General features: G+C 42.9%; 1 protein-coding gene across 1 annotated transcript in view; it reads left to right on the top strand.

Annotated features, from left to right (window-relative positions):
• Positions 1 to 11486: 11486 nt before the first annotated feature.
• The window catches only part of ASB18 (ankyrin repeat and SOCS box containing 18), a 65881-nt gene continuing 64512 nt past the window's right edge, over positions 11487 to 12855 (top strand). The window contains exon 1 of the mRNA XM_077152079.1: positions 11487 to 11723. Coding sequence (XP_077008194.1) covers positions 11521 to 11723 — 203 coding nt within the window. The 5' untranslated portion in view covers positions 11487 to 11520. The remainder of the gene's footprint in view (positions 11724 to 12855) is intronic.

The following is a 12855-nucleotide window of genomic DNA, read 5'->3' as shown; positions in this document are numbered from 1 at the left end:
CCAAGAGCATTGATAATTTTGTTTACTCTAAGAGTATAATTATAATTTTATTCACTTGTGGACAGAAGGATAAAAATGCATTTCTTAGGAAATTTATTAATATTTTCTACGTGACTTAGTAGATGAACAAATGTCTAATTGTATGGATATTTTAAAAATTTGTGGTTTTGGTTTACATACTACAAAGCACAGTGTGTATCCATTAAATTTATATATTTATTATTTAATAGTGGCAATGCATCCACCACTGCCCAGCACAGGATACACTCTCCTCCTGATTTCTGTGCAATCGTATCTCGGTCAAGCAAGTGTTTCTCTTCACACCATTGTCCTCACTACAAGTCTCCTGCCCATTTTTCTACTGGGTCCCCCACCTTTCTCACAGTCACCTGTGGAAGTTCTCTTTTCAGTGGCCTTCTGAGCACCCAGACCACTGAGACTTGGGTGCTCATAAGTAATGTCAATGAAAAGGCAAAGGAAAGAGCTAGGCAATCTCAAAAACACCAAATACCACCCAAACCAGATGCTCAATGGTTGATGGGCTGATCCTTGGCATGCGGGATTTAGAAGAGTGATCCAAGGGATCTTTCTGCCCTGATAGGGTCCCATGGAGCTTCCTGGCATTCACAAGGGCGCTTCCTCCCTGTTCTAATCTATCTGAAGATACCTGTCCCCCCCCACTTCACCTCCCCCAGCCCCAATCTGTTTTGGCCTCCGCTTTGAGGTTTATACTTACAGAGAAACTCTCAGCCAAAGTGCCTCTGAATATTTCTGTCCAGTACCCTTTTCAGCTGCCTTTTTCCCTTGAGACTCTGTTCTTATCTTTTTTGTATTATAAAATGAAAGATAAATACAGAAAAAGTCACACACACACACACACACACACACACACACACACAAAACTACTCAAGAAATTACCACAAACACCCATGTCACCACCATTAATTCAAGAAATAAAATATTATCAGAAACTCCTCTTACACCCCTTCCCAGTTCCCACCTCCTCTCTCTTCTTGCAAAAGCGACCAGGATCTTGACTTCAAACACTACGGTTTAGTTTGCCTGTTTTTTAAGTTTCGTATAAATAGTGTCATGCGGTTTCTAGTCTTTTGTGTCTGGCAACTTTCATTTACTCAATGTTATGTTGGCAAGATTCACCCATTTGTTGAAAATCACTGTAGTTTATTCATCTTCATTGTAGTATATATTCCATTCTAGGTTATACCAAAATATATTTACCATTCTATTATTTATGTGCATTTGGGGTTTGGGTTATTAGAAACAATGTTACTATGAACGTTCTTGTGTGTGATTTTTAATGGAAATGTAGGCACATTTCTGTTGGGGAGCGAAATTTGGGGATCACTGGGTGTGCATATCTTTAGTTTGAGGAGATAACCCCTGTTTTCCAAAACAGTAGTACCAATTGATACCCTAGCAGTGTATGGAAGTCCACAGTGCTACAAATCATCAGTGAGACTGGTCTTAAATTGTAGACATTCTAGATTTGAATTGGGATTATATGAATGAAGACTAGAGATCAATTTGGGAAGTACTGATAGTCTCCCAATAGTCAAACCTGCAATCCACAAATGTAGTATATCCCTCACTTTTATTAGATTTTCTTTCATTTCCCTAAATAATAGTTTTATGGTTTTATGTGCATATGTCTCATACATTTTTATTAATACATTCTTATGGATTTTTTATTTTTACTATCATAAATGATACCTTTTAAAATTTCAATCTCTAGTTGTTGCTAGTATCTAGAAACACCAGGGGTTTTGTACATTGATCTTTTATCCCACACCTTTACTAAATTCACTAATTATAAGAATTTATCTGGATCACAGTATTTTCCCCTCAAAACTTCGTAGACTATTTTCTGTTGTTTATGAAACAATGATATGAAGACATCTTCTACCCATTAAATAATCTTGTTTTTCTACTGAAAACTTTAGGAACTGGTCTTTAATCTTTGAAATACAAAAACATCATCAGAATATATTCAAATTTCGGGCGGGCCGCGGTGGCTCAGCGGGCAAAGTGCTTGCCTGCTATGCCGGAGGACCTCGGTTCGATTCCCGGCCCCAGCCCATGTAACAAAAACGGAGAAACAGAATACAATAAAACAAGAAAATGTTTAAAAATGTTTCCCTTTCTTCCTTCCTTCCTTCCTTCTATCCTTCCTTCCTTCTCTCTGTCTTTCCTTTAAAAAAAAAAAAAAAAAAAAAAAGAATATATTCAAATTTCTATCTTTATCTTCCAGTATAAATGCATTTTTATTTTTAGACAATGTACATGACAAGTTTTTCTTTAAAAAAAAATGCCTCTGCTCCAAATAAATCAAGGTCAAAACAAATGAAGAGGTCAAGATGGCATCAGTCCCGTTTCTCTAAGTCCTGGTTATTTTAGACTGTACTATTTTAGACATGTCCACATACATCATTGATTTATGCATCTAATTTTAATTTGCCTTGCAGTCCAAACAAGTGGATGTAAAGCAGCAGCCAGTTATGGTGGCAGGTGACAGATCCAAAATAATCGCCAAGTTTGCTAACATTTCTCCACTTCTCGCCCATCCTCAAAGAAAATCATATACACAGGATCACACCCTCTGATCCGGGGAGCAGCCCTACCATCTGGATCATGCTTTCACCATGAAAGAAGTGGTGGATCTTCAAATTAGCGAGGATGTGCTGAATTTGTTCTGCAGCCCCTGACACCGAAGTTTTCTTCCTTCTGGTCTCTGTTCTTCAAGTTTGCCTTGGACGGACTTCACGTCCTCTTGGCGATCTTCTCATAGACTCTGGTGGAGCTGGTTTCCTGCAAGTGAGAGTTCAAGACATCGACACCTGAGATGACCCTCCTCTTAGGACCTTTCACCCCGGGACCTTCCCGGGGGTCTCAGTCCCCCTGTCCTACTGACCGCCTTCCCTTCACCTCCAGGCACAGCCTGTCCACCATCTCATGTCAGAGGACATCTCACCAGGGCTGATGAGGTTCCGGGAGACGACTGTGACAATGGCTGGAGGGGGACAATGGGAGCGGGCGTGGGGCAGACAGGTTGTAGGCACCTTGAACTTGAACTTAAAGACAGGTCTTCATTTTTAAAGGTGCGTGAATGGGATTTTCATTTGAAGAGAAGACATCTTTCGGCTTGGGGAAATTGTCTTTTATAATTTCTTTGTGTATTTATTTTATCATTCTGCTCTTCTTTCTCCTGAGATATATAGATACTGAATCTGCATTCAGTATTTCTTTTCATTATGTTCATTATTTTTCCCCTTTATTTTTATTCTCTGAGTTTGAGAATGTGTCTACTTTTTTAATCACTAATTTAATTTTCTGCAATCTCCAATCACTGTGTCAATTTCTTTTTTTTTTTTTTTTTGTATAGGTAGGCGCCAGGAATTGAACCTGGATCTCTGGCATAGCAGGCAAGAACTCTGCCTGCTGAGCCACAGTGGCCTGCCCAATTTCATTTAAATATTTTAAATAATGGTTTTCATCTCACAGCAATCTTTCTTAATCTCCTACTGTTCCTTTTTCAGAGAAATAATATTCACCCAGATTCTCGTTAGCAATATGAATTAGAAATTTTTCTCAAGGTTCCATCTTTTTCTTGCAGTGACTATGTTTTGTAAAAAGGCATTTGGTCTGATTCTTCAAAATAATGCATTATTTTGCACTAGTAAATCACAGCTCACTGTTTGCTTATTCTTGAATGTGAAAGGAGGGGAGGATAAGGCTTATAGCTTTCTTGATATGTAATTATAGTCTGGTGTTATAAGATGATGTATTAATATATTGTTGCATAACAAATTATTCCAAAACTTAACAGCTTAAAACAACAGACATTCAAAATTTCACAATTTCTGTTAAGTATACAGTTACCATATGACCTGGCCACCCCACTCCTAGGTACTTACACAAAAGATTTGAAAGCAACCTTCTCGACCAAAAGGGGGAAGAGTGAAATGAGACAAAGTGTCAATGGCTGAGAGATTCAAAACAGAGTCGAGAGGTTATCCTGGAGGTTATTCTTACACATTAAGTAGATATCACCTTGTTATTCAAGATGTAATGGAGAGGCTGGAGGGAACTGCCTGAAAATGTAGAGCTGTGCTCCAGTAGCCATGTTTCTTGATGATGATTGTATAACGATACAGCTTTCACAATGTGACTGTGTGATTGCAAAAACCTTGTGTCTGATGCTCCTTTTATCTACCTTGTCAACAAACGAGTAGAACATATGAAATAAAAATAAATAATAGGGGGAACAAATGTTAAAATAAATATAGTTTGAAATGCTAGTGATCAATGAAAGCGAGGGGTAAGGGGTATGGTAAGTATAATCTTTTGCTTTTTCTTTTCTGTTTTCGTTTTATTTCTTTTTCTATTGTCTTTTTATTTCTTTTTCTGAAACAATGCAAATGTTCTAAGAAATGATGAATATGCAACTAAGTGATGATATTGTGAATTACTGCTTATATATGTTAATGTTTTATTTGGTTTGTTAAATTTTTTTAATTAATAAATAAATTTTTTTTAAAAAAAGAGTTGAAAGCAGGGCTCGGACAGATATTTTGCACACCAGTGTTCATAAAGCATCATTGTTCACAATTGCCAAAAGAGGCGAGCAACCCACGTGTCCATCAAACAATGACTGTATGAATAAAATGAAGGTGCACACACGTCAGCGCTCAGACCTAAAAAGGAATGGAGTTCCGATGCATGTGACAATATGGATGATCCTTGAAGACGTAACGTTGAGTGAAGTAAGTCAGACACAAAAGGACAAATATTATATGACCCCACTGATATAAAATACTTAGAATAAGCAAACTCATAGAGTCAAATCTAGAATATAGGTTACCAGAGGATGGAGTAGAGGTGGGGACTGGTGAATTAAGGCTTATAGTGGACAGCATTTTTATTTTGGCTACTTCTAAAGTTTGGGGGATGGATGGGGTGATGGTAGCACAACAAAATGAACAAAATTAGCAGCACTGGATGTATATTTGAATGTGGTCTAAAGGGGAAAATTTAGGTCATACATGTGTTACTAGAATAAAAATGTTTAAAAAATAGTCTTGTACAACACAAGTATTGAACTCTATTATAAATGGTATACTATGGTTAATAGTACAATTAGAAAAATGTTCTTTCATGAATTGTAACAAATGTTGCACACTAATGCAAGGTGTTAATAATAGTGTGCTGTATGGGAACTCTGTATTTTATGCATACTTTTTCTGTAAACCTACAACATCCATAATTAAAAATCAAATAAATACAATTTCTAAAAGATTATTTTTTATAAATTCAGTTTCTATGGGTCAGGAATCCCAACACAGCTTAACTGGTGGTCCTAGAGCAGAGTCTCTCATGAGCTTTCAGTTAAGTGGGGCCATGATCTCATCTGAAAGCCCAACTGGGGCCGAAGCCTCTGTGTCAAGCTCTTTCACATGAATGCAGGAAGCTTCAGAAGATCCTCTTTCAAGCTCCCTCACGCAGGTCTCCTCTTCCTTGGGGCTGCCTTACAACATGAAAGCTGGCTTCTGCCAGGGTGGACAATCCAAGAAACAGCAGGAGAGGAAGCATCCAAAACAGAAGCCACCATCTTTACGTGACCTAATCTCAAAGGTGACATCCTGTCACTTCACTTGTACTTCATTTGCTGGAAGCCAGACATGAAGCTCTGCCCACACTCAAGGAAGAGACTTAAACCAGAGCATGAATAGCAGGAGGTGGGAGTCTCCGGGGGCCACCTCAGTGTCCATCCAGCACAGATGGTTTAGATCACAGGGAGTGTGTGTCTGTGGACAGAGACTCAGAGTAGGAGAGGGCAGGGCTTAGCCTTACAGACCTTTTACGCTGCCATGCAGAGGTATCAGCGAGAAAACAGGGACAGCCAGGACACTCACCACTGGGCAGGGGCTTTCTTACCTGCTTTTTGTGTGTTTGTTGTGTTTTTTAGTATACAGCCATCCTAAGTGGCTGGTGCCGTGCTCCTTTCTGAAAGAGGCATGACTGTTCTCCCGGGGCCCCTCCTGGGAGCTGGATGTGGTCGGAGATGCAGTTCTGGTGGACTGGTGCAAGGAGTGCCCTCTCCCGAGCCTGTGGCTAAGCCAGGGTGTGCCCCACCTGCATTCCCTCCCACTCATGCCCTCAGTGACCAGCTCTTCCTCAGTCTCACCTGTCCATTTCTCTTAGCAATCCCTCAGAGGCTTTTTATCATGGTGATGCACTCTGCCCTAATTTCAATCACTGCCACATATTTTCTCCATGTTTCTCATTTTTCTTTATTTTGTTGGTAATTTGAGAAGGAAGGAGAGTTAAAAATTTGAAAGCAGGTCACTATCTCAAGCTGTTCTTCTGCATTATTTAAATCAGTTTGCACAGTTCTTCTCTGATCTGTTAGGTTTATTTTTGAGTTTAATTTTCAGGAGACAAACTTCTTCATGTACATCATTGGGCATGTGGGTGAATGGGTCCTTCACTGTCACCCCCAGCTAACGACAGTGATATATTCAATTTGCTATAAAGCTCTTAAGATGCCTCGACCCTGCTGGTCCAGTCTCAATCCAGCATCTTGATCAGGGAAACACCATCCAGCAACCAAAAGGCTCTTTCAAAGTAATTCTCATTCTCTCCTTGTCCAATTCCCACATATGATACTGCTCCCAGGTCTTTCTCTCCCAAAGTCCCCACAAACGCCCCTGCTCCCTGTCTTCACCCTTGCATCTCTTCTCCCTCTGTTCTAGTTTGCTAGCTGCCAGAATGCAACACACCAGAGATGGATTGGCTTTTAATAAAAGGGGATTTATTTTGTTAGTTCTTCAGAGGAAAGGCAGCCAGCTTTCCACTGAGGTTCTTTCTTACGTGGGAAGGCACAGGGTGGTCTCTGCCGGCCTTCTCTCCAGGTCTCTTGGTTCCAACAACTGTCCCTGGGGTGATTTCTTTTTTCATCTCCAAAGGCCTGGGCTGAGCTGCGAGTGCTGAGGTGAGGTATGCTGAGCTGCTTAGGCTGTGCAACATTGGGTTCTCTCATTTAAGCACCAGCCAATTAACTCAAACCTCATTCATCACAGCAGGCACGCCTCCAAGCCGACTACAGATGTAATCAGCAACAGATGAGGTACACGTACCATTGGCTCATGTCCACAGCAACAGAACTAGGTGCCTTCACCTGGTCAAGTTGGCAACTTAATCTAACTACCACACCCTCCAATCCCAAATTCTCTGCCTTTTCTCATAATACTGCATATCAGAAAGGGCCAAAAACATAAAGGAAGAAACAACCTACAAGAAGGTAGAATCGGACCCAGTGGATGGGGCTGGATGGCCAAGAACATGCCTTCACAGTGCTTAAAAGCACAGACTGCCTAAGTTTGGAACTTAACTCTGCCACTCAGCTATGTGGCCTTGGGCAAATTACTTAACTACTCAGTTTCCCCATCTGTCAACTGATGACAATATAGTTCCTGCTTCAAAGAATTATTGCTGGGAGAAAACGTGTTTCCATCTTCAATGCCTTTAGAAGAGTGTCTGGTGCATATTTTGAACTATATGCTCGGTTTATCACATACAGTATGGTATATTTTCAGCACGTTGAGAAGTAATTTGCATATATCAAGGCTCCAAAAGTATGTATTGAATGTAACTCATCTGGTTGTTGTTTTTGGTTTTAACAGTTGTATTAATAGAAAATGGTCCCAACTCCAATCGCAAAGTTCCATCCTTCTACCACACAACGGAGAAAAGTCTTGAAAGAGTTGCAAACAGCTTTCATTATACATTGTATGTGCCCGCATCCAATTGCATTTTATTTTAGCCTTGAAGAATCACAGGAGAAACGAATGTGATCCCTGTTCTCTCACTGCACAAAGACCTGCCCGTAAAGCCCATGTAACAATATCACAGTACGGTTGGCACCTCGTTGCCCAGAAGGCTGATGGGTGAGCCAGACTCACCACAGAACCATAAACATTGGCCCACAAACAGCTTGGTTGAATCTGCTGAGCCTGAAAAGCTAGGAGAAACTCTAACAATAGAATTCCATGAAGTCCTTCAGCTGAACTGTAGAGCTCTGACCACAGGTCTAGATGTTGTGGTAAGACCACAATGCAGATATGCTGCAGGAGCTGGGAATTTGGGAGAGCTGCAAATAAAATGTGGGAAGCAGACAGAGAAGAGAGAATGTGGAGAGATCCTTGGAGGCACTGAGGCCTGAGACCAAAGGTCCATTTTACCCCTGCGGGTAAGATAGGGCAGCTGGATTTGGAGGTCAGTTATGACCTAGGAATATTTCAGGGCCTACCTAGAGAGAACCAGTGTGGGGAGGAGCAGCCCTCCATGATCCCAGGGAATGTGGAACTAGGAAATAGCATGGGTATTTCAGCCTCAGCAAACAAATGGGGCTCAGAAGCAGATCCATTTTCCAGAACTCTGCCAGAGTCTCCTTGAGTTAATCTGGACATCTGCAATGTTTGCTCCTTACCCTAAGGTCACAAAAGATGTGAGAATTTGGGATTGACCATCTCTCCCAGGACATGACCTTGCACTGGCCACTGACCCCCACAGGTATGCAATCCTAACACAGTGCTGAGACTAAATTAGACCCAAACCATATCCATTTATCTGCCAGCCATTTTTATTTTGCTTCAGAATATTTCAAAATCAAAAGTATTGGTTGAGAAAAAGTTGCAAGCCAGGCAATCTCTGAACGTATGCTAGTGGGCTCTGAGCAGCTGTGCTGAATTTCAGTGCTAGCCTGGCCTCGTTAGTTGTAAACAATTCAGATATTATTTATGCTTCTCTATGAGATTTGTGTTATTAGCTCTCATCTGAACGCATTTGCAAACATAACTCGACATAAATAACATACAACATATTATTGAAAATACGTGAATTTTGGTATCATCCAATGACTGTTTGAAAATTTAAGTAGACCAATGAAGAGACATTTATCTGATTCAGAGAAAGCCAAAAATCCGTCTGCCATTGATTGCTTAAATGTATTCCGCACCTTTCAAGGACAATCACTGAATGAGAAAGTCAAATATAATATTTCCAAGAACTTAAGGGACAATGTTGGTGCTAACTTCCTCTCTCCTGAAATCACAGTTCAGACTGTGGGAGGCTGGGGCAGGGTGGACAATAGAGGGTTGCATGAATTAATCAAAAAAGAAAAGATCAAGAAATAGAGATTAGAAGATTTCATACTGAAATAAAGAAATTCATGTTGCCTTAAATACAATTTGTGTTAGTTACATTTCAATTCCTAATTTATACATAGCAGGGTTGATAAAGAATTACATTATAACAAAATTAGCCAGAATAATTAGCATAGTGCATGTGCCACTGATTAAACACCCAGCAGATAGCTTGGTAATTAAGATCAGTGAGTGCCATATTTTGAGACTTTGTCATCTTATTATCTGCCTAACAAGTGCTTCATCTTTTCCTCCCTTCTGATTTGAAGTTTGATAGTGGTCTCTAATAATTCTCATTTCATTTTTTTAAACTGTCTCACTCCAATTGCAACAATTCTTCTATGGTCACGACTCACCCTTTCTTTGTATTTACACAAATATGCAGAGGCTAGATTTCTTTCTAAACGTAAGGGTTTGATACAGCATAGCACTTGCGCTTGGAAATGCAAGTTTAAAAATCGCATGCAAAATTCCTAATTCTTTGACCCAACTAAGCGCCAGAGGACAAAGACACTGTGCAGTTGGGTCAAAAGTCTGAAGGCTGGGACCCACAGAGTTCATGCCTCCTCTCTGGACAGAGCCCCTGGCCAGTGAGGCATCTCTTTAGACTGAATCCAGGACTATTTCCACGATTTAAAAGGCAGAATGAACACACAACCTGAACCAAGCAGGAACACCTTCAGCTGTAAGTAATCAAAAACGCAACTAGTGGTGCTTAAGGAATAAAGGCAAGAACTCTGGTGGTTGGTAGCTCAGAGCTGGTGCAGAGGTTCAGAAAAGTCATCAAAGGACAAATCCCTTCTCTTTCTGTTCCACTTTCCTTAGTGTGTTAATTCCTCGTCTCGTGTCCTCACGGCAGCAATCTGGCTACTGCAGCTCCAGATATCACATCCACATTCAAAGAAAGAAGAAAGGGAAATGGAAGTACCAAGCACTTCCGTTCCTTTCAATTCAGGAAATCAAAACACTTCCCTCCTTGGCCAAAACTGGGCTGCCTGGGCACTTCTAGCTGTAAAGAGAGGCTGGGACATCGAGCAATGACAAAGGAGGCTTAGACTGATAAGACGGACTTAAATCAGCATGACTCAGCACCTGGGGCTTGGCATGTTGCCACAGTAAATAAAATTCAGACTCTGTCAAGTCGTGGGAAGGAGGAAAGGTCATTGGGTCAGAACTGCACCTAATCCCAGAGGCTTCAAATGCAGATTCCAAACATGTCAAGGGAGAAACATCGGGGTGTGGATCAGATTGTGCAAATCATGCCGAGGAGCTGAGAGAAAGAGAAGAACAAAAGAAAGGGAACGGTCGTAAGATTGGGACGCAAGATGCAGGAAGCTGTACAAAGCTACATGGCACATCCGGACACCACAAAGCACTCAGTGTCAGCAGGGAAACTGCGGACGCAGCTGCATTTTGTGCACAGGTTGATGTGGGGAGACTCGGGACATGCGGTGAACGCAGCCAATGCAGCGATGTTATTGCCACGAGGAAAAGCCCACTCCTCCCCAGGGCCAAACGCGGGGCGTCGCACTTCCACGGGCTGGGTTGTGGGCTTTGAACACAGGGCGTCGCACTTCCACAGCTGTGAGTTGTGTAACTTGCTCCGCAGGCTGTGAGTTGTGTGCTTTGCATAAGGGGCATCGCACTTCCATGGGTTGTGAGTTGTGTGATCACCACATTGGTCATCCTTGAGGACTGGGGAGTCCCCAGCTAATGTTCAATGTTTTTTGTTCAGTTATTTGATGCTTTTGTGTTCTTGTGATCAGCCACCCATCTCCAGATTTGGAAACCAGAGATTTTGTTCCACTCTGCAGACCTGTCCAGTTAGAGGTGTTGTCCAATTAACTTATAGACGTCCAGACTCTCCTCTGAAATGGGAGGGTCAAATTTACAAAATGTTCCTCTCAACAGAGCAGAAGTTCCCAGCCCAGTCGCAGAAAAATGCTTTCAACATTTCAGGAGAGAGTCTTGCTTTTAGTAAAAGAAGACCTTGTTCAATGGCATGTATAAGGGTTTTCTTTTAAAATGCTGCCCCTTTGCCTTCGCAGCCTCACAGATGTGTCTCTGGCCCCGTCTCTGGAACAAAGAGCTTAGCAAACAGCCCTTCTGGAAAGAGGACCTCACCTCGCCCTGGGTGGGGGTGGGGGCCCCTGGCTTGTCCCCCCCACCCCCACCCCACTGCCTGGCAGGGGAGCCAGTTCCTCTATTTATAGCAAACACCACGCGTCTGCTCGGGGACAGCTGCTAACTTTGGACAAGGTTTAGAGGAAGCAGAAGTCAACACTCAGACTCCGTCGCCATGTCCGACTCTGATTTCCTTCCCGACCACCCACTCAACTCGGATTTGGTGAGGAGACTGAAGTCTGCCCTGGCGGCCGGGGACGAGGACGGCGTGGCGGACTTGATATGCACGGCGGTGAGACACGTGGACGCAGTGATAGAGCTGTCCAACGACGACTGGATGAAGGACCCTTCGGTCCAGCTGCCGCCTGGGGTGCTCTTAGGTAAACAGAATGAACCCTTCACCTGTGAAACTCAACTCCCCAGCACACCGCGTGACTGCAAGGCTCGCCTTTAAGAGATGGGTCATTCCTGAAGGTAGGAGGGAAATGGTTTGGAAAAGGCAAATGACACAGGTTCACATACCTGCTGTACGTATATGCGTCCCCATGCACGTGCATATCACTGCTCCTTCTGGGTGTGGGTGTGAGTGTGCAGCAGCGGTGTGGAAGGCGTCAGCAAGAGAGAGGAGGGACCCTTCTCCTCTGTTCACTACCTGCCATTTGGCTCCATCCTTCTACTGAAGGCTTCAGATAACTTCCTGCTGGTTGGCTTTATCTTTCTACTGAAGGCCTCAGATCTCTGCCCGCCATTGGCTCTGTCCTTCTACTGAAGGCCTCGGATCTCTGCCTGCCATTTGGCTCTGTCCTTCTACTGAAGGCCTCAGATCACTGCCTGCCATTGGCTCTGTCCTTCTACTGAAGGCCTCGGATCTCTGCCTGCCATTTGGCTCTGTCCTTCTACTGAAGGCCTCAGATCTCTGCCCGCCATTGGCTCTGTCCTTCTACTGAAGGCCTCGGATCTCTGCCTGCCATTTGCCGCTGTCCTTCTACTGAAGGCCTCAGATCACTGCCCACCATTTGTCTCCATACTTTTACCAAAGGCTACCTACCTCCCCACTTGCTCCTAGAGAAGGATGGGAAAGACTTCCATTGTGGCTATTGCCATCTCTAGCTGGTTTCTTTTAACCCTGCCTACCTTGATTACGCTTTGTGATCATGTCATCTGCTTCCGACTGGGATTGTGGCTGGAGCAGGTATCCCCTCCACCCACCCGCCTTCACTGATCTGCCCCGGCAAGCAGTCCTTCGAGGATGCTTGCACTTGGAATACCCGGGTTAAAACATCATTTCTTTCCACATTTCTGATTGCCCTGAAAAAGCTTTACTGTCCTCATGTCTTACTGAAAGCCTGGAACCAATGGAATGTGTGCGTGCGTGCATGCTTTTCCCTGCCGGACAGCCCTTTTCAGGAGGGCCGCTGGACGCTGATGATCTGTTTCCAGGACCTGAGTTTGTTCGGCTGTTTACGTGTCTGATGAGTGTGAGGTTGAGTGAGTACACACGGGGTCTGCG

This window comes from Tamandua tetradactyla, chromosome 3, assembly GCF_023851605.1.
Source record: "Tamandua tetradactyla isolate mTamTet1 chromosome 3, mTamTet1.pri, whole genome shotgun sequence".
Taxonomy (NCBI): domain Eukaryota; kingdom Metazoa; phylum Chordata; class Mammalia; order Pilosa; family Myrmecophagidae; genus Tamandua; species Tamandua tetradactyla.
This window is presented reverse-complemented; position numbering and strand designations above follow the sequence as displayed.